Source organism: Urocitellus parryii, chromosome 4 (assembly GCF_045843805.1).
Source record: "Urocitellus parryii isolate mUroPar1 chromosome 4, mUroPar1.hap1, whole genome shotgun sequence".
Classification (NCBI taxonomy): Eukaryota; Metazoa; Chordata; class Mammalia; order Rodentia; family Sciuridae; genus Urocitellus; species Urocitellus parryii.
Window position 1 is genome coordinate 53,442,039 of NC_135534.1, and position 22,569 is coordinate 53,464,607.

Consider the following 22,569-nt stretch of genomic DNA (forward strand, 5'->3'; position numbering starts at 1 on the left):
ATTATGGTCATTATGTGGAAACATTGTATAATAATCATATCAAGGTAATAAGCATTTCCATTTCTTCAAAGATTAATCATTTTTATTTATTGATTTTCATATTCTACTTTTCTAGTAATTTTGAAATATATCATAGATTGTTTTAACAAATAGTTACCCTACTGTGTTATAGAAAAACCAAAACTAATTTCTCCTTTCTAAATTTTCAGTGACCCTTATTGACTTTCTTTCTGTTCCCCATCCCTTTTTGTTTATTACATTCTCCTAATCAGGTCTTTTATCCTCCTAGTTTATAGTACCATCCTAAACACAATTATTAATTTTTATCCCTCACCACGTGGGATATAATTCTTATATTCCTGTATAGATAATAGACACTTTGTAGACAAGAATCTTATGGTGCATGACATTAAGATAATGAAAATCACAAGTCTCCACTTATGAGTAGATTTAGAGGTGGATTGTTTCTAAATGTAGGTTTAAAAATAGCTTAAATCAAATATATTTTTTAATTCTTGAGTTCATAAAAATATTAATTTAAGAAAAACAAAACTAATGCTCCTCCATTGTGGTAAAAAATAATATATAATTCATTGTTTGTAACTTCTTATTGGTAGTAAACTCAAAGGCAAAAAGAATATGTCAGATGATACTGCTAGAATGTTTCCACCAGACTAGTGGAAACTCAGTAGGACAAATGATTCTGTTTCTTCAGAAAATAAAATACAAGTGGGAAAAGAATCTATAGAATAAAACTGATCTTAGGGATAAAGAAACTAATGTAGCTTTATTTAGATCCTATCTAAATTGAACAAACTGATTGTAAAAATAACAACAAAAAAAATAGAGGAGAATTACATTTATAAAGCAACTGTAAATTTGAACACCAAGTCAATATTTAATATAAAAGAATTCTTGTTAATTTTTTAAAAAGTGTATTGCAAAATAAATCTACATGAATAATTTCTTACTGGAAAAGTAACCCCAAAATGCTTAGTGGTACACATAATAATGGTAATTATCATATTTGGGGAGCCCCCCTCTCAAGTACTTCCAGACCCTATTAAGTGGTACCAAAACAATAATTAAAAGCTGATAGTTAGCCAGGCATGGCACATACCTGTAATCCCAGAGGCTCAGGAGGCTGAGGCAGGAGGATCATGAGTTCAAAGCTAGCCTCAGCAACCTAGGAAGGTCCAATGCAACTTAGGGAGACCCTGTCTCAAAATCAAAATATAAAAAGAACTGTGGATGTGACTCCATGATTAAGCACCCCGGGTTTAATCTCCAGTACCCACCCACCCCAAAAAAAGTTGATAGTTGACTTGTATCATAATATTCATTTACCATTATTTATTATAGTCAAAAGTTAGAAACAAGCCAACTGAAAACAAGGAAAAACTATATATTCATACAATGAAATCCCATACTGTAGTTTCATTGTACAGTAGTCCAAAACTAGACTCCAGCCAAACTGTCTAGGTTTGAATTCCAGTTCTGGCTCTACCACTTTCTAGAAGTGTTCTATGGGCAGATTACTTAACTTCTTAGTGTCTCATCTTTAAAAAGCTGGGCTTGGTGGCTCAAGCCTATAGTTCCATCTACTTGGGAGGCTGGGGTGGGAGTATTACTTGAGACCACAGGTTTGAAACCAGCCTAAGCAATACAGGAATATCTCATTACAAAAATAAAGACCAGGGGCTGGGGATGTGGCTCAAGCGGTAACGTGCTCGCCTGGCAAGCACGGGGCGCTGGGTTCAATCCTCAGCACCACATAAAAATAAAATAAAGATGTTGTGTCCACCGAAAACTGAAAAATAAATGTTAAAAAGTTTTCTCTCTCTCTCCCTCTCTTCTGTCTCTCTCTCTTTAATAAAAAATAAATAAAAATAAAGACCAGAGGAAATAATAGTACGTATCTCGATGGGTCATAAGATTTCTGTAAGGTTTAAATGAGTTTATAAATATTGGTAGTAAAAGAAATCTCCACAGATTTAAGATAGTCTCTGCATTCTACATTATTCTTTAAGATCATCACATATTTATGGAAGGAGTCCTGCTTTCCATCCTGAAATCTAGTTTCTCTCTGAGCCCCCCAAAAGGAAACTCAGGCCTGTGTGGCAAACATGTAGCCAGATAAGATTTAGACAGGCACTTTGTACTTACATCTAAACCTTTCCCTTGACAATCTATCTGGTCTCTCAGATGATTTCTGTCCTTTTGTTTGGATTTTAATCTGGCCTGCTGTTTGGTGAGGCCCATAAGTTTATTCTCCACATCCTGCCCCATGCTGGGTTTCCTTTGAAAGCTTTGTAGAAAATGAATGGCATTGCTTAATCTAGTACTTTCAGGGCTATTTTTTCTAGATAAGGAAGGAAATCAACACATTCTTAAATGTCTCATAAAACTGCATGACAAAATAGCACTTGTTTCTTTAGGACAGAATCATAAGAATTATTATGAAGTATAAAATAAATATTAGTGCCAGAATTGAAGGGAAAGGGAGATGTCATTTGACATCAGCATTCCCTACCACTACTCTCAGTATGAATTGAATCTCATCTTTGTATAAAATAAAATATCGTGAAGCTAGCAATATATACCAGTTTGAAAAAAACATCTTGGAAACATTTTTGCTTAAAGCAAAAGAAGTGATTAAAATTGGAAGATAGTTTTATCCATGGGTGCTTTTTTTTCTCTATTTAAAAACACTACTATTTTGGCCAGGTGTGGTGGTGCCAGAGAGGCAGAGGCAGGTGGCAGGAGGCAGCAGCTCGAGAGGCAGAGGCAGGAGGATTGCAAGTTCAAAGCCAGCCTCAGCAATTTAGCGAGGCACTAAGCAACTCAGTGAGATCCTGTCTCTAATAAAATACAAAATAGGGCAAAGGATGTGGCTCAGTGGTAGAGTGCCCCTGAGTTCAATCCCTGGTCCCAAAATAGAAAAAGAAAAAAAACTACTATTTTCACAGATTATACTGAATCAGAAACCCTAAAAAGTCTCATTTCATCTTTCCCTCCATAATTATATTACAATTTTGTTTTGTGGGGAAGTATCCTAATTTTTATATCTTACAGAATTTTTGTATTCCAGTGTAATGGAAAATCATATTTCTGTTCCCATCTCATCAGGCGTTCTTGGATAAATCCATTCTTTATAGGGTTTCTCAAATGTGCAGTGAAGACATGCAATATTCAACTTTTGCAGTCTGCTTTGCAGCCCAACCAGACTGAAAAGTTCCATTTTTACAATTTCTGAGGGAATCTAGGTAGAATAAGGTGCTACTGCCCTCTGCTGGTCCTGAGAACACACCTGCCCATTCAGTGCAGTGGCCCTGCCCATTCTAACACAGGGCCCCAGAGTCCTTGCCCACAGTTTAACAAACAGCAGGAAATCACAAAGAAAGGCAGATTTCATATTTGGGAAAATAATAATATTTTTAGCATCTGGAAAATAGTGATTTCTTGTACATATATCAGATACCATAGCCACTCATGACTGTCTTGCCACTGAAAGTATTTATCCTATAATCATTTCACCTGGCTATAATTCTCATCTAGTAAACAAGCTGTGGGTTCTGACCGTTTTGGATCACTGTTACTCTCTTTTGCACCATTTTTCTACTTGAAACATATAGAGTCCATAGATTTACAGAAGCTTTTGCATATTCATTTTAGTTTTTGAATAAACAGGAAGATAATGTCAATGAATATGTACCACAGATAGGGAGTATGCAGCATCAGTGAGGAAAATTCCAAAGGAGAAAAGAAGGGCTTCATTAGACTCTCAGAGTCCTGTAGAGCTTTGTCAATTTTTTATTAAGAGATTTATAATTAATAAGTTTTTTGATGTGTGATTTTCCTTTAAAAAATAAACTGATAGGATCCTAAGGAAACTAATGAGGATTTGTTAAGAGCTCAGTTTTCCTGAGCTTGACTATATTAATGTAATTTCAGGACTCCAGAGCTTTTGGAGCTGCTGTTCTGTACACTGTGCAATTCATCTGTATTAAAAGGTGCTGCTACCCAGGCTGGAGATATAACTCTGTAATGGAGAGTGTCCCTAGCATGTGCAAGGCTGTGGGTCCAGAGAAAGAAAGGAAGGAATGGAGGGAGGGAGGGAGGAGAAAAGAAAAGAAAGAAATAGTACTACCTCTGATTCTTCTCATGGGAAAGGCAGTTAAGAATTATGTTTTTATCTTATTTGAACTACTTATCTTTAAAATCTTTTTCACAGTAGGCCTATGCAATGCTACTAAAGCAATGGTCAGTTCTTAGAGTGAAGGACTAAACTGTGAGTGGTAGTCCACATCTCAAGTATCTTCGTGCTGATGTATAAGGAACGTGTGACTTGCTGTTGTGGCTTCTGCTTATACACTTCCAGCACCAAACATTTGTCCATGATTTTCCATGGGTAGATAGTAGCTGTTCCTCAAGCACTTTGGTCTCAGGGAACTGCTGAATTTTGCTTCATGGTCATCCCTATTTACAGCTAAATAACAGGGAGAATAGGGGTGGAAGTTCACCTCAGCAGCACTACAAAGAGCCTCTGAGAAACAAAACTACAGCTACCTTGCTTCCAATTATACAAGTACTACTTTTTTAATTATTTTTTTTGTTGTTTATATGTGGTGCTGAGAATGGAACCCAGTGCCTCACACAAACTAGGCAAGCACTCTACCACTGAGCTACAACACCAACTCCACAAGTACTACCTTTTTTTTTCATTTTATTCTTTTTAATTTGGTTTAATTATAAATTAACAAATTACAGTTGCATATATTTATAGAGTACAATTTGATGTAAGGATTTGTACATACAGTGGAATAATTAAATCAAGTAGTCAACATATCCATCTTCTAAAATGCTTATCATGTTTTGTGGCTGAGAACATTTAAAATATACTGTCTTAGTAATTTTTAAATGTACACTATATTCTTATTTACAGTATTCACCAAGCTGCACAATGTTATCTCAAAGGAAAATAGTCTAACTCTCTTGGTCTAATTGGAGCTTTTTTTTTTATTCTAATCAGTTATACATGACAGCAGAATGCTCTTCAATTCATTTTACACAAATGGAGCACAATTTTTCACTTCTCTGGTTATACACAATGTAGGGTACCCCATTCCTGCAATCATGCATGTACCTAAGGTAATGATGTCTATCTCATTCCACCATCTTTCCTACTCCAAGTCCACTCCCCTCCCCTCTCTTCCTCTTTGCCCAATCCAAAATTCCTCCAATTGTCCCATTCCCCCCCCCCCCGTTATGTATTAGCATCCACTTATCAGAGAAAACATTTCACCTTTGGATTTGGGGGATTGGCTTACTTCTCTTAGCAAGATATTCTCCAACTCTATCCATTTGCCTGCAAATGCCATAATTTTAATGCCACTCTTTTAATGCTTAGTAATATTCCCTTGTGTATATATACCACAGTTTTTTTAATCTATTCATCTATAGACGGTCATTTAAGTTGGTTCCACAGTTTGGCTATTGTGAATTGTGCTACTATAAACATTGATGTGACTGCATCACTGTAGAATGCTATTTTTAAGTCCTTTGGGTATAGACCAAGGAGTGAGACAGTTGAGTCAAATGGTGGTTCCATTGCACGTTTTCCAAGGAATCTGCATACTGCTTTCCAGATTGGTTGCACCAATTTGTAGACCCGCCAGCAATGTATGAGTGTGCCTTTTCCCCCACACTCTCGCCAACACTTATTGTTGCTTGTATTCTTGATAACTGCCATTCTGACTGGAGTGAGATGAAATCTTAGAGTAGTTTTAATTTATATTTCTCTAATTACTAGAGATGTTGGACATCTTTTCATGTATTTGTTGATTGATTGTATATCTTCTTATAAGAAGTGTCTGTTCAATTCCTTAGCCCATTGATTGAGTTGTTTGTTTGTTTGTTTGTTTGTTTTGGTATTAAGTTTTTTGAGTTCTTTATATATCCTGGAGATTAATGCTCTATATGATGTGTGTGTAGTAAAAATTTGCTCCCATTCTATAGATTCTCTCTTGGCCTCATTGATTGTTTCTTTTGCTAAGAAGCTTTTTAGTTTGAATTCATCCCATTTATTGGTTCTTGATTTTATTTCTTGCTTTTTAGGAGTCTTGTTAAGGAAGTTGGGACCTAATCCCACATGATGAAGATTTGGGCCTACTTTTTCTTCTAATAGGTATAGGGTCTGTGGTCTAATTCCTAGGTCCTTGATCTACTTTGGTTGAGTTTTGTGCGTGGCCAGAGGGGTTTAATTTCATTTTGTTACATATGGATTTCCAGTTTTCCCAGCACCATTTGTTGAAGAGGCTATCCTTTCTCTAATGTATATTTTTGGTGGCTTTGTCTGGTATGAGATAACTGTATTTATGTGGGTTTGTCTCTGTGACTTCTATTCTGTACCATTGGTCTACCTGTCTATTTTGGTGCCAATACAATGCTGTTTTTGTTACTGTATCTTTGTAGTATAGTTTAAGGTCTGGTATTGTGATGCCTCCTGCTTCACTCTTCTTGCTAAGGAATCCTTTTTCTATTCTGGGTCTCTTATTTTTCCAAATGAATTTCATGATTGCTTTTTCTTTTTCTATAAGGAATGATGTTGGAATTTTAAGTGATATCACATTGAATCTGTACAGCACTTTTGGTAGTGTAGCCATTTTGACAACATTAATTCTGCCTATTCAAGAGCATGGGAGATCTTTTCATCTTCTAAGGTCTTCTTCAATTTCTTTCTTTAGTGTTCTGTAGTTTTCATTGTAGAGGTCTTTCACCTCTTTTGTTAAATTGATTCCCAACTGTTTTATTTTATGTGTTTTTTTGAGACTACTGTGAATGGAGTGGTTTTCCTAATTTCTCTTTAACAGGATTCATCACTGATGTATAGAAATGCATTTGATTTATGGGTATTAATTTTATATCCTGCTACTTTGCTGAATTCATTTATTAATTCTAGAATTTTTCTGGTGGAACTTTTTGGATCCTCTAAGTATAGAATCATATCATCTACAAATAGTGATTGTTTGAGTTCTTCTTTTCCTGTTCATATCTCTTTAATTTCTTTCGTCTTTATCTGCCTTTGATGTTAGGGCTCAGTTCCTATTCCAGCTTTAGTTTTAGTATGCTCTATACCAAAAAGGAAATTAGCATATATTAAGCATTATAATTTTTCCAAGTATTTTTTACATCTGCTATGTATCTCTAAGTAGCAACCAACTTTTGCTACCTAATTGTTTTCTATACAACATTAATAATAATCCTTAGTGTCTAACATTTCAGAAAAGAATTTTTTCAGTTGCTTCAAAAAAAAAAACTTTTTCGAAACTTTTAGTTTTACTCACAGAAAACAGATTCTAAAGAATAAAATGGACCCCCCCCCCCAAAAAATGCCTATTAAAAATCTAGTCTGCTATTTTCTAAGAAATAATGATTTTAAAAATTCTAATTATTTATACACAGTACTGAGAATTGAACCCAGTGCCTTACACATGAGAAGCAAGCATTCTACCACTGAACCACAACCCTAGACCTGAATAAAAATTTTTGAAGCACCTTTAACTTTTAGAAGCGAAAGCAATAGCTATGGAAAGATAACTCAAATCATTTACTGAAATTTGCTCTTTTTTTTTTTTTTTTTTTGGTACTGGGGATTTAAACCCAGGGGCACCTAACCATTGAGCTACATCTTCAGCCTTCTTTTTAAAAATATTTTTTATAGAGGGAGTACTTCCAAATTCATTCTATGAGTCCAATATCATCCTGATTCCAAAATAGAAAACTTCAGACTAATATCTCTAATGAATATAGAAAATCCTCAATAAAATTCTGGCAAATTGAATACAAAAACAATATCAAAAAGATTGTGCACCCTGATCAAGTAGGATTTATCTCAGGGATGCAAGGTTGGGACAACATACGGAAATCAATAAATGTAATTCTTCACATCAATAGACTTAAAGATAAGAACCATATGATCATCTCGATAGACACAGAAAAAGCACTTGACAAAATACAGTATACCCCTTTATGTTCAAAACACTACAAAAACTAGGGATAACAGGAACTTATCTCAGCATTGTAAAGGCTATCTATGCTAAGCCTCAGGCCAACATCATTCTAAAAGGAGAAAAACTGAAGGAATTCCCTCTAAAATCTGGAACAAGATAGGGATGACCTCCCTCACCACTTCTATAGTTCTTGAAACACTGGCCAGAGCAATTAGACAGACAAAAGAAATTAAAGGAATAACTATAGGAAAGGAAGAACTTAAACTAGCACTATTTGCTGACGATATGATTCTATACCTAGAAGACCCAAAAAACTCCAACAGGAAACTTCTAGAACTAGTAAATGAATCCAGCAAAGTGGCAAGATATAAAATCAAAACCCATAAATCAAAGGCATTTCTGTATATCAGACAAATCCTTTGAAAAGGAAATGAGGAAAACTACCCCATTCACAGTAATCTCAAAAAATAAAATACTTGGGAATCAATTTAACAAAAGAAGTGAAAGATCTATACAATGAAAACTACAAAACCCTAAAGAGATAAATAGAAGAAGCCCTTAGAAAATGGAAAGATCTACCTTGCTCATGGATAGACAGAATTAATATTATTAAAATGACCATACTACCAAAAGCATTATACAGATTCAATGCAGTTCCAATCAAAATCCCAATGGCATTCCTCATAGAAATAGAAAAAGCAATCATGAAATTCATCTGGAAAAATAAGAGTCCCAGAATAGCTAAGCAATTCTAAGCAGGAAGAGTGAAACAGGTGGTATTGCTATACCAGATCTTAAACTATACTACAGAGCAATAGTAACAAAAACAGCATGGTACTGGCACCAAATCAGGCTGGTAGACCAATGGTACAGAATAGAGGACACAGAGGCTAACCCACAAAATTACAACTATCTTATATTAGACAAAGGTTCCAAAAGCATGCACTGGAGAAAGGATAGCATCTTCAACACATGGTGCTGGGAAAACTGGAAATCCATACACAACAAAATGAAATTGAATTCCCTATCTCTCACCATGCACAAAAGTTAACTCAAAATGGATCAAGGATCTAGGAATTAAACCAGAGACTCTGTGTCTAGTAGAAGAAAAAGTAAGCCCTAATCTTTATCACGTGGGGCTAGGCCCCAACTTCCTTAGTAAGTCGCCTATAGCACAAGAATTAAACCAAGAATCCACAAATGGGATAGATTCAAACTAAAAAGTTTTTTCTCAGCAAAAGATATAATCTGTGAGGTGAACAGGGAGCACATCCTACGAACAAATTTTTACCCCTCACAATCAGATAGAGCACTAATCTCTAGGGTATATAAAGCACTCAAAAAACTTAACACCAAAAAAAACAAACAACCCAATCAATAAATGGACCAAGGACCTGAACAGACACTTCTCATAAAAGGATATACAATCCAATCAACAAATATAAGAAAAAATGCTCATCGTCTCTAGCAATCAGAGAAATGTAAATCAAAACTACTCTAAGATACCATCTCACTCCAGTAAGAATGGCAGCTATTATGAAGACAAACAACAAGTGTTGGCGAGGATGTGGGGATGTGAGGATATGCAGGTGGGACTGCAAATTAGTTCAGCCAATTTGGAAAGCAATATGGAGATTCCTTGGAAATCTGGAAATGGAACCACCATCTGACCCAGCTATTCCTCTTCTCGGACTATACCCAAAGGACCTAAAAACAGCATATTACAGGGACACAGCCACATCAATGTTTTTAGCAGCACAATTCACAATAGCTAAACTGTGGAGCTAACCTAGATGTCCTTCAGTGGATGAATGGATAAAAAAAGATGTGGCATTTATACACAATGGAATTTTCCTCAGCACTAGAAAAGAATAAGATCATGGCATTTGCAGGTAAATGGATGGCATTAGAGAAGATTATGCTAAGTGAAGTTAGCCAGTCCCAAAAAATCAAATGCCGAATGTTTTTTCTGATATAAGGGGGGTGATTCAAAGTGGGGTACGGAGGGAGAGCATGGGAGGAAGATTACCTCTAGATAGGGAAGAGGGGTGGGAGAGAAAAGGAGGGGGAAGAGGGGTGGGAGAAAAAGGGAGGGGAAAGGGGAATAGCAAGGATGGTGGAAGGTGATGGTCATCATTATACAAAATACATGTATGAAGATGTGAGTTTGGTGTCAACATACCTTATATACAAACAGAGATATGATAAATTGTGGTATAAAGGTGTACTAAGAATTGTAATGCAAAAAAAGAGAGAGAGTTCATGTATAATGGCATAATTTGGCATGAACATACTTTATATACAGAGTTATGAAAAATCATGCTGTGAATGGATAATTATGAATGTAATGCATTCCACTATTGTCATGTATGTAAGAAATAAATAAAAAATATTTTTTATTTAGAGGCAGGGTCTCACTAAGTTGCTGGCTTCAAATTTGCTATCCTCTTGCCTCGTCCTCCTTGGCTGCTAAGATTGCAGGCATGTGCCACTGTGCCTGGTGTAAATTCTTTTTAAAAACACAGCACTAGGGTTATAGCTCTTGCCAAGCATGCATAAGGCCCTGCACTCAATCCTCAATATCACCAAAAAATAATTTTAAGTACGTAAAGTATTATCAGAGGTTTCAAGACAAAATATTAACTTTTGAGAAACACAGTCTTAAGTGAAGAGGGGGCATAGTAGTGCAGATTGGCAAATAATTTATTTTCTAATTTATTTTCAGTTGTTTTTGGAATGCCATTTGGTATAATGAAAAGGTCAGGGGCTTTGGAACCAAACTTTAGGCCTGAAACCCTGTTCCATTACTTACATGATTGCTATATGGCCTTAGGCAATCGTGTAACCTTCCCCAACCTACTGTTTTCTCTTCCTTAAATTGTGGATATTAATGTTCATCTTACAAAATTTTTAGTATTAAACTAGATATGTAAATATATATGAAGTACCTACCAAGTACTTGCAGTTAGTTTTTCTTCCCTCTGAAAATTACCTTTATTTATTTGTTTGTTTGTTTGTTTGTTTATTTGTTTATTTATTTTGGAGTTGTGGGGGATACTGGGAATTAAACCCACACTATATGAATTACATCCCCATCCCTTTTTATTTTGAGAAAGCATCTCACTAAATTGTTTAGGGTGACCTCAGGCTTGCAATCCTCCAGCCTCTGCCTCCTAAGCAGCTGGGATTATAGGTGGCATACTGCTATTAATTACCTCTTAAGTATACCCTAATGCTAAAGTCCAGCAAAAACTCCAGGAAGGAATGGTTACTTTCCCATACTCAGATTTAGTTACTAGAAAATTCCCTTGAAACCCAGAAAAGTCTTCTTGGGAGTATGCAAGCCAAACAGCAAGCAGCCAGTTGAGAATGTAGTGGGCTGGAGTGAGCAGTAGTGAGAGAATAATTCTATGAGCCATGAATTCAAGATTTGCCCTCATTCTGTGTGTAAAACTAAACTCATATCTCACTTAGTGAAGTTTTTAAAAAAAAGTCCTCTAAAACCCAGTAAAAGAAATTTTAAAGTATCTAGAGTTCTATGTTGAGGTTGTGATAGATTTTATTATATGTCCTAATTATAATAACATATAGTGCCTACTGTGCATGCACATGATACATTTCTAGGTTTCATATATTCTCTATGTAATATCTTTGATTTTTAACTGTTACTAAATGCCCAGTTTGATAGGTTAAGTAGGTAAACTGAGACCCTAAAAATTTTGATAACAAGCTCAAGTTTGCCAGTTAAAAGTGAGTAGGATGCTGATTGCTAAACCTTTGGAGAAATCCTTTGACAATCTCTCCAGTTGACTGTGGCACCTGTGAACTTCTGAACTGTTACAACTCTTGCAACCACATGGTGATAAATATTGTGTGTTCTTACAGAAACTAGCCCCTGGAGTCAGCCAGTTTGCCTACACCTGTGTGCAGGACCACCCCATTTGGACAAATCAGCAGTTTTGGGAGACAACTTTTTATAATGCAGTGCAAGAACAGGTTCGCTCCCTGTATCTCTCAGCAAAGGAAGACAATCATGCCTTATATCTGAAGCAAAAGGTAAGAGAAAAGAAGGGTACTTATATGAGGCTAGAATTCTGGTATTTAAGAATACTTACACAGACATTCCAAAACTAGTCATTTCCTACTACTGTATTTTGGGTTTACTTTAGATACCCTGTGGTATCTTCTTTTTTTGTTGATTTTGGCATATTTTTCCATAATAACTTCCCTGTAATCATCTTAATCATATTTTAATAAATAAGAATTATTTGGAAACAATTATAGGAAAGTGAAAAGAAAGAACAAACCTAAAGTATAACTCTATGCAACCAACTTGCTTTCTTGAAGAAATGTCAAATTAAATTTAATTTATTCTAGGCTTGTGGTCCAGTGGCAGAGTGCTTCCCTAGCATTTGCAAAGGTCCTGGGCTTGATCCCAAGCACCACAAAAGAAAGGGAGGAGGTGAGATGGCAGCAAAAAAGAAAATAATTAATTTACTCTAAAATATATGTAAAATTAAATATGCCAGCAATAAATTTAGGTCTTCTGTTAGGAATATTTTGTATGTTTCTGTATGTCCCAATAGCATATAATTTTTTCAAGAACAAATTAAAAAATTGTTTTTAATTTGAAAAAGTAGTTTAAATAGTTTGAAATTTTAAAATTTATTAGCTGTCTGGTATCATACAAGTCATGTTACCTCTGTGTGCCTTATTTTCTCATTCATAAAATTAATAAATATGATTATTGTAAGATTTCAGTATTTAGTACTTGTTAAAACTCATTGAAGAGTACCTGGCACATAGTAAATAATAAGTGGTTTTATTTGTTTATTTGTGGTACTAGGGGTCAAATTTAGGACCTCATGCACATGCTAGTCAAACACTGTACCATTGAAGTACATCTCCAGCTCTAAAAAATAAGCATTAGAAGTTATCATCCTCATGAATTTGAACTTAAAGCAGCCTAAAAATTAACTAATTATCAATTTTGATTCACTTAAGAATAATTTTTAGTTCTACTTGCTGGGCAAGTACATCACTGCTGATCCTTTCCATCATTTTTCATTTTAAATTAGCTTTATACAATATAAAATAAATTTTTTTTGGTATTTTAACAGACCCTACCAGTAGTATTCAAATATTTCTGTGCCTTTTATTATTTTAAATATAGTATTTGTCAATTATTTGATATAAGAACAAACAGCATTGACATCTGCCTGGTATGCCACATTGTTCTATAAGGTACTATGCAAATATCAATCACTGTTGTTATCACTTACTCTTCAGCCAACTAGGAATACCCTCTTAAAAATCCTACTGTTAGGACTAGGATATAGCTGCAGTGCGTGCCTAGCATGCACAAGGCTTTGGGTTCAATCCTCAGCATGCATCACACACACAAAAAAAATCCTACTTTCACCTACCAACTCATGTGTATAATAATGTTTGACTCCCACAATTACCAGGAAATCTAGCTATATTTTTTGTGACCTTAGTTAATCTATCATCATCTCCCAAAGAGCAGAAGAAGAAACATAATCATACTATTAGCAAATGTTATTGGAAAAACTGTGAGTCAAGAATTTATTGTAACTAGTAGCTTAAAAGAAATCAAGCCATAGAGATAAATAAATACAATGAAATTTTAGCAATGAGAAATATCCATCTGTCTTTTGCTTCTGCTGCCTTAAGTCTGTTTCTGTGATTCTAAAGACTAGGTTTTGTTCTGTAGTAATTGTTATATTTTGTGTTTTCATTTCTGCTGCTATTGATATGTAATAGAAGATGTTTTCTTAATTTTTAGACAATCAATTTTTTGATTTTTAAATATTTTCTTGATATTTTTGTCAAAAATAATGAATGCTGATAAAATATATAGAAACATATAGAATATTCCTAAGAGAAGACCTAGATTTAAAATATCATTCTGGTTTTTAAAACTCATGTGAAGTGATGGATGTTCTTCTTTGGCTTGTGTTGCTCTGTTTTCTAGGATAAGCTTCCTGATGACCAACATCAGGAGAAGACCGCAATGGACCTAGCAGCCGAGCAGCTACGCCTTTGGCCAACTCTGAGCAAATCAACTCAGCAGGAGCTAGTGCAACATGAGGAGAGCACTGTCTTTAGTCAGGCCATTCACTTTGCAAACCTCATGGTCAACTTGTTAGTTCCACTGGACACAAGTAAAAACAAGCTCCTGCGAGCATCAGCGCCTGGCGACTGGGAGAGTGGGAGCAACAGTATTGTCACAAACAGGTACTGGAAAGTAAAAACACAGAGACCCTCCTTCTGTTTTTTTTGGGGGGCTAAGTCTTGGCTTAGCAGAAAGTATAAAGTATTTTGGACAAATATTATTGTTACTATTTCAAAAATTAACCATTTTCCCCCATCTTCAGCTCAGCTTTTCTCTACTGAAATACCTTTACTTCATTCTACTATTCTTAACCTTCTCCCACATACTCTTCTCATCCATGATCCAATTTTCCTAAAGTTTTACCCACTACTGATCCAGCCCTTCAGTTAAATTCTGCTAAAGCAATTTATAGAAAGCATCCTGAAAAATTACTAGTAGCTCTTGCTTACCAAAGTGATTATTGGCTTCTCAGTCCTCCTTTACCTCAGCTTATCTGTGGAATATACCTAATCGTGTGCTCCACCATTCCTTCCTCTCTACTCTCCAGTGACTTCCCATACCACTGAGAATAAAACCCAAAGTCTTTATCATGGCCTGCAGGACCTAACAGGACCCTGATTATAGATTTGACCTTCTTTCCTATCATTCTTCTGTCAACCAGCCTGTTAATACTTGGTTTACCTACTCATACTAGTCCCAAATGCTCCAAGCATAGTACTACCTTAGGGCCTTTGTACTTTTTATTTCCTCATACTTTCTCTGAAATAGCTACAAGAATCACACTCTTATTTAGGTATTAGATCAAATGTCATCTACCAAGAGACTCTCCTGACTTCCCTATCTCAAGTATCACCTCTAACATTCCATCTCCACCTTGCTTTTATTATTCTTTCATGATATTTTCTACAACCTGATTTATTTTCTTGTATTTTCTTATTGCCTATCTCTTGTCTATTATGTTCAATGCTATATCTCAGCTTCTTTGCAATATAGTAAATACTCATTAATATTTTGTTGAGCAGATGATTAAATGAATGAATAAGTGAACGAATCAACTAAGCAGTGGTAAAATTCTACCCTTTTTTGATCTTCATTGCTAGATGTTGCAACATCCTGGTGGTTCTTCTAGCTCTCCTAAATTCCTCTTCTCAGGCTCTTTCAGGCAGTTCCTCTTCTCTTTCCATTCTCAATCCTGCCATTGCTTTCACACTCTGTTGGAAAGCTCACTCACAGACCTAACTCTTTGGCCCTGAATTCTGAATCTTCCTATCCAGATAATTTTTTTTTTCTTCAAAAACATTTCAGAGGGCTGTGGTTGTGGCTCAGTGCTCATCTAGCACACATAAGGCTCTAGGTTCAATGCTCAGCACCACATAAAAATAAAATAAAAGTATTGTGTCCACCTACAACTAAAATATATATATTTAAACACACACACACACACACACACACACACACACACACTTCAGAATTTCTGCTCTCCCAGGCTAGCCAGTGTGGATCCAGAATTTACATATACAGTCATCTGCTCAGACCTCTTATTTCATCCTGTAAGGTTCTAGTTCATCCTTTGGTTATTTTATGTGAACAACCTAGCTTAGGCCTTATTACTTCAATTATTATAATTATTATAATAGTCTCTTAGTTGTTTCATTTTTTTCCTTCTTCTCCTTTAGTATTTATCTCATTGTTTCATTCCTCTCTTTCTGTAATTACTACCACAAGAATCTTCCTGAAATGATGCTTCCACATTCCTTTATTGTTCATAATCTCACAGATTATTTTATCAATTCCGGACTCACCTGCTTGATTTTTAAGATCTTCCTTAGTGTGTACCAGCTTTATCTCTCAGTGCTATTCAAGTTGATCTCCACTATGACTGTCAATAACTGTATTTTCCTTTTTCTTTGAAGATGTCATTAGATGATCATGATCTTTCAAAGTCTGCATAGTGAGTAGCTAAGGCATCTAAGTTCTTTAATGGCTTGGGATAATGTGATGGCCATAGTCTCTGCTAAGCTTTACTTTAATAGTTTTCAACTGATGTGGTTGGTTTTGGAAGAAAGAAGTGAGTAGGTTAGAACAGACAAATGAGTCTTTTCTGTGATTAATAGTCAATTTGTTGAATAATTGGAGATGAACTAATTAACAAGGTCATGGATTGAGCTTTCATATCTGCTTCATTTCAAGTTTGTTCCCCTTTCTTGCATGATTTTTTTACATACAGAAGAATAGTGGTTTCAGAGTGGCCCAGCGGGTTGTGACTCACTCAGAGAAGTGCCAGCAAAAGAAAGGGTCATAGGATAGTTTGGTTATTCCTTATGAAAAAATATGCAAGTTGCTAAAAGAAGTTCTTTTACTCATCCTTCTAGGGTACATGTTCCCCAGTTGCCAAAGATAGCCACATTACTTTGTCTGGTTCTGTGTAGTAATTAACTTAAGAGAACAAGTTATTTTGGAAGATTCAGGCAATAGATAGTAACTCAGACAGTTCTCTGTTAATTTTTTTTGTGGTTCCTGAGTTCCTTTTCTAGAGAGTCACAGAAGGTATTCCCTACAGAAACAAATCTGGGTCCAAAGGATAATGCTAGACAGTAGTTTCCAAAGGTAGGCAAGTAGAACATCATGTTTTACTACTGTCTTTTATATAGAAGTCATGGAGTTGAGTGAACCCCTTCCTACTTCTAGCAAGTTTCAGTTGCTCTGTAAATCAACTTATATAGTTGTCATTTGTTGCATTTGCGTACTGACCATGACTTCTGCCTTTCATTTTCCTAGTATTGCAGGAAGTGTAGCTGAGAGCTATGATACAGAGAGTGGGTTTGAAGATTCGGAGAACAATGATATTGCCAACTCTGTTGTGCGGTTCATTACTCGATTTATTGACAAGGTTTGTACAGAAAGTGGAGTTACTCAGGATCACATCAAGAGCCTTCATTGCATGATACCAGGTAATCACTTTGCAAATATTAAAAATTAAGAATATTGGAGATAATTGAATTCAGGATATTACCTGTAATACCTGTCTACAAGTAATTTGGCCATGTTACTTATTTTCTGGTTTTTAATATCTTTAAATTGTAATAACATATATATGAAACGTAAAATTTGCAATCTTAACCATTTTTTAAATTTTTTTTAGTTGTAGATGAACACAATGCCTTTATTTTGTTTATTTATTTTTATGTGGTGCTGAGGATTGAATCCAGTGCCTCACACATGCTAGGCAAATGCTCTACTGCTGAGCCATAGCCCCAGCCTCTTAACCATTTTTAACTATATAATCCAGTGGCATTAATTGTGTTCACAATGTTGTGAAACCATCACCACTATTTCCAAACCTTTTTCATTACCCCAAGTAGACACGACAATAAACAACAACTTTCTGTTTCCCCACCCCCCAGTCCTCCATAATGTCTAATTTACTTTCTATCTCCATGAATTTGTCAGTTCTAGGTATCTTCTATAAGTGGAATCATACAATATTTCAACCTTTGTGTCTGGCTTATTTCATTTATTTAATGAATTTTGTTCATTTAACATTTTCAAGATTTGTGCATATATCAGAACTTCCATCCCCTTTTAATGGCTACATGATATTCTGTTTATGAATTTGCCAAATTTGTTTACCCATGAATATTCACATACAAGTATAGATACTTGTTTTCAATTCTTTGGAGTATCCACTTTAGAATAGAATTGCAGGGTCACATGGTAGTTCTGTTTAACTTTTGAGGAACCACCAAACTTTTATTAGTTTTAAATTTGAAAATAGCTTTGATTGGTCTTTATTCCACTTGTGCGCTCTTTCATTTTGAATATTCTGACTCATCCTAGGAATTGTAGCTATGCATATTGAGACCCTGGAAGCAGTGCATCGGGAAAGTAGAAGACTTCCACCTATACAGAAGGTAATTATTCCAGACTACATGCCTTCAGAGTGTAGCATCTCTTCTCAAAATCTGCAACAATAGTTGTGTTCCATAAATTACCTTCTCCAAACCTGTTACAAATGCAATTCTGATGATACATTAACTCTCAGAGGAGTTTGTCATGTAGAACCTTATAAAAAGGATAAAGTAGGAATAGTATCCTTTCTTGGATTCAACAAAAGAACACTAGTAACCTCTTTTGAATCTTTATAAAGGCACAGAATTATGAATAATCCTAACTTCCAAACCCAACCCAAGATTTTATGCCCTGCCTACTTCTCCCCTACCCGCCTCCCTCCAAAAAAAAGAATTTAAGCAGTTATCATAAAAGCATTCAGTTCCCAAGTCTGGCTGTACATCACAAGCAGCTTGGAAGTCTATTAAAAATTCAGAGTCCTGAACTCAACTCAGCCTCCAGGAATCAGAGTACCCTGGGACATGGCCTGGAAATCAGTATTTTAACAAGCTTCCCAGATGATTATTTTGCAGTTAGCTTGATACTAGTCTGAGGACTAGGGTTCAGGACCCTCTTGCCTATGAAACAGAACTATTAAAAATAAATTCAGAGAGAGACCAGAAGACAGATAGGAAAAATAATTGTATCAGAAAATTCAGACACAATACTCATTAATAGTTACATTTACATTTATATTTAGCTTTAAGCCTCCTAGAGCCAGCAAAATGCATAGTGTTGTTTTATATAGTTTTTATCACTTAGTAAAATATAAATGTATTAGACATTTAGGAGAGATTTCTTTTTTCTGTGTTCTGATCTCTTCAGAGGAATGGAACATGTAATTCCTCATAAAAAGGGTACTGAATCCAAATTTCTCAAGGTGTATAAATGTTTATTATTTGGCCAAGAATAGGTCTTTTTTAAAACATCCATGTGTGTGTGTGTGTGTGTGTGTGTGTGTATTCTTTTTAAGTTGTAGATGAACACAATAACTTTATTTTATGTGTTGCTGAGGACAGAACCCAGTTCCTCAAATGTTCGAGGCAAGTGCTCAACCACTAAGCCACAACCCCAGCCCCTAAAACATCCACTTTTTAAGTATTTGTTAAGTAATAATGTTCTTCGTATAAAATTTAAATGTGAAAGAAGCATACATTGTTCAAAGTGAAAGTCCCCCAGTCCTCCCTATCCTATTCCAACCTCCACCATTAACCATTAACTACCACCTTTAACAAGTTGGTTCATATTCTTATTCTTTTCTTTTCAAAAATGGGATTATAACATGCAACTGATTTATAGCTTGCTTTTCTTAGTGTTACAGGGACTAGGGATGTAAATCAGTTGGTTGAGTGCTTGCCTAGAACATGCTCTAAGTTTATTCCCCAGCACTACAAAAACAAAAATAATGTATGTATTCTGGTCATCTTTATTTTAATACATAGAGATCTCTGTCATTTCTGTTAAGTAGAAAAATGATCCATTGAATGAATCTGTCAAACATGTGACTTATTTCCCAGTGATTTTACTGTGAACAAGCAATGCTGGAAAGACTTGACAATTGGATACAGAAACTTAACTTCTGCCTCTTCCCAAATCTGTTTTCTCATTTGGCTACCTAGGAAATCTGGTTCAAAGTTTTTAGGTCTGTACATAAAAAGATAACCTTGGTCTAAGTGTTAGAAAACCCTAAGATTTGTGTTTAAAATACTTTCACTGTTTTTAGCCCAAGATTCTTAGACCTTCTCTACTGCCAGGAGAAGAAATTGTTTGTGAAGGTCTTAGAGTCCTGCTGGATCCTGATGGCAGAGAAGAAGCTACTGGAGGTCTTCTTGGAGGCCCTCAGCTCCTGCCAGCAGAAGGAGCCTTGTTCCTCACCACATACAGAATTCTCTTCAGAGGGACGCCCCATGACCAGCTAGGTATGACTCATACATTGTCAGATCATGTTTTTGTTCATTTGTGTGGTGTTAGGGATTGAATCCAGGGCTTTGCACATGTTAGGCAACACTCTACCACTGAGCTACATCCCCAGCCTGCTATCAGAACATGGATGTCTATGTGGCACAGTAGGTTTTCATTCTGTGCAGTGATTGCAGATCATTTCAAATCCAGAATAAGATTTTGGCCATACAGGTATTTTGGGAGGATGCTTTTGTCTGTCATAGTTAATGATAATTTAGGTAATAAATTTTTATTTGAAAAATAAAGGGTATCTTCTAACCATTAAATCAAGGGTTCATTTTCTGAGGCGATTATAATTGTATGGGGTGAGTATTATGACCTAGAAATATTTACAATATCTAGATTCTTAATGTGTACACTGCTGATTGGCCCCAGCTTTTTGACTCCTATGGTCAACAATAAAGCTGTGATTGTTTTTGTGGAAAGATGAGCTAAACAACATAGGATTGTCTGGTACTCTCTAATCCACTTTAGTCTTATCCCATTTCAGTTACTCTTGCTTTCCTCTTAGCAGAAAACTTCTCTTCTACTCACAAAACTCTCATAATGTCTATTTCTATTTTCTACTACCCTATATAGCCTTTTCTATTAGAAAGGAATAGGAAGATCTCTCCATAATTAATCTACGTTATCTTCTTTAAAATCACTGTAGTCTCTACATAAAATTTCTTATTAATTGGAAAAATGCCTAAGGTTTAGGGCAAAACTTTTAAACTCAAAGTGAGAGAGCTCAGGTCTGGATTGCTTTTGACTAATCTTGATAGCTTAAGTCAGTGACTTCATTTTCCTCTTTTATAAAATTAGGATATTGGGGGCTGGGGTGGTGGCTCAGTGGTAGAGCACTTGCCTGGCATGTGTGAGGCCCTGGGTTCAATCCTCAGCATTGCATATAAATAGATAGATAGATAGATAAATGTCCATTGACAACTAAAAATATATATGTTTAAAAAATTAGTGAATTGACTTTCGTTGATGATAATTTGGTGGTTCTCAACCTTAGCTGTTTATTTGAAGAAAAAAATTACCAATTTCTAAGACTGGGGATGTGCCAGTGTCTCGGCTGGCACTGAATCATGAGCCACCACACAGCTTTGTAGGTTCAAACAGCAATTCTTTATTCCCGAACTCACACCGGCCTCCAACAAACACGTTCTGGTGCAATCTCCAATATGCCGCCGCCCCCAAATCCTACTCCACGAGGCTTTTTCCAAATCCCACTTTAATCTCACAAGAACTCAACGGGAACAAGCAGCAGGAACACCCTAATCCCAGCAGCAATAATCTTCAACCTCCAACTTCCCTAAAACCCCTATTGTCTTAAACCGGGAAATGCCTTAAACTGGGAACACCCTAAACCCAAGGACCGGGATACTTCCTCAAACCTGCAGGATACTTCCTCAAACCTGGATCCACCCTTGATCACCTTGAGCAGGGTCATCTTACTAAAGCATACATGCAATGTCCCATCTAATGTCCTCTAAGCAGCATGGGGTACGCTGGCAAGGAGATTTTGATGTGTCATTCCTACTTGGTAATGGCCCTCAGCATCTCCCCCCTTCTGATTAATTAAACAACAAGCAATGTGGCTTAGGACATTGCCTGGTAGGTTGTCCAATTCAACATATGGTTCTTACCCATCATGGGAGAACTGACCTTTAGGCGTCAGTTTCCTGTCTTAGGTTGAATCCACTGCAACCAGATCAACCCGTCACTGACTACCGGTCCAGCATTCAGCCATGCTTGTGGATAGGCCTATGTACCAGTGGGGGGGTGAGGTTCTTGCCTCACCTCTGTTGGCCCCCAAATTTAGCCTTGGTGCCAATGGGGGGGTGAGGTTCTTTGCCTCACCTCAGTTGGCCCCCAAATTTTAGACCATCACTAGTAGAAGGGAGGAGGATACAGAAATGCCACGACACCAAGCCAATTGACAGCTCCTTTGGAAAAATTGCGTCACTGGTGACACCATCAGCAAAGATGCCAGCATTACCACAATTAACATGGGGTGCGCTGGCAAGGAAATTGCATCACTGGTGACACCATCAGCAAAGATATGCCAGCAGTACCACAATTCACTGCACCAGACGATAGTACACAATGCATGCAACTGATATATAGTCCAGGCAAGTTCTGCAAGCAGTTCAGATCGGAGGAGTATATCAATATGTCCATTTCCTCCCAAAGTAAATCAAGTCCTTGATTGAGCATTACTTGTTGAGTTATATTCATTGATGCATCAGTTTATACAGTTTACTGTGATAGCTATCACAGAAGCTGTAGTTTGGTTTTATCTTAGTCTTCACCGGCACTGGGATGGAGATGGGAATTCTGGCAAAGATGCTAAAGAGACATTATCCTGAACAGAATTATTAAATATAATGAAAAGGAAAGGTAAAAGTAAACAAACAGATCTGTTAACCATCTTTAAAAACAATCCTTAACAGCTGTTTACCTAATTTAAATTAGTAAGCAAACAGATCTGTTAACCACCTTTGAAAACAATCATTAACAGTTGTTTACCTAATTTAAATTAAACCACTTAAATCATGTGAATAAAAAAAAATTTGGATCCAT

At 36.0% G+C, this 22,569-nt stretch overlaps 1 protein-coding gene across 3 annotated transcripts in view; it reads left to right on the forward strand.

Moving 5' to 3' along the window:
• Positions 1-22,569, forward strand: part of Sbf2 (SET binding factor 2) — a 426,980-nt gene that overhangs the window by 320,811 nt on the left and 83,600 nt on the right. For all 3 annotated transcript variants that reach the window (XM_077798180.1, XM_077798181.1, XM_077798182.1), the window contains exons 18-22: positions 11,898-12,068; positions 14,008-14,270; positions 16,927-17,099; positions 17,986-18,059; positions 19,760-19,955. In XM_077798180.1, the coding sequence (XP_077654306.1) occupies positions 11,898-12,068; positions 14,008-14,270; positions 16,927-17,099; positions 17,986-18,059; positions 19,760-19,955 (877 nt within the window). The remainder of the gene's footprint in view (positions 1-11,897; positions 12,069-14,007; positions 14,271-16,926; positions 17,100-17,985; positions 18,060-19,759; positions 19,956-22,569) is intronic.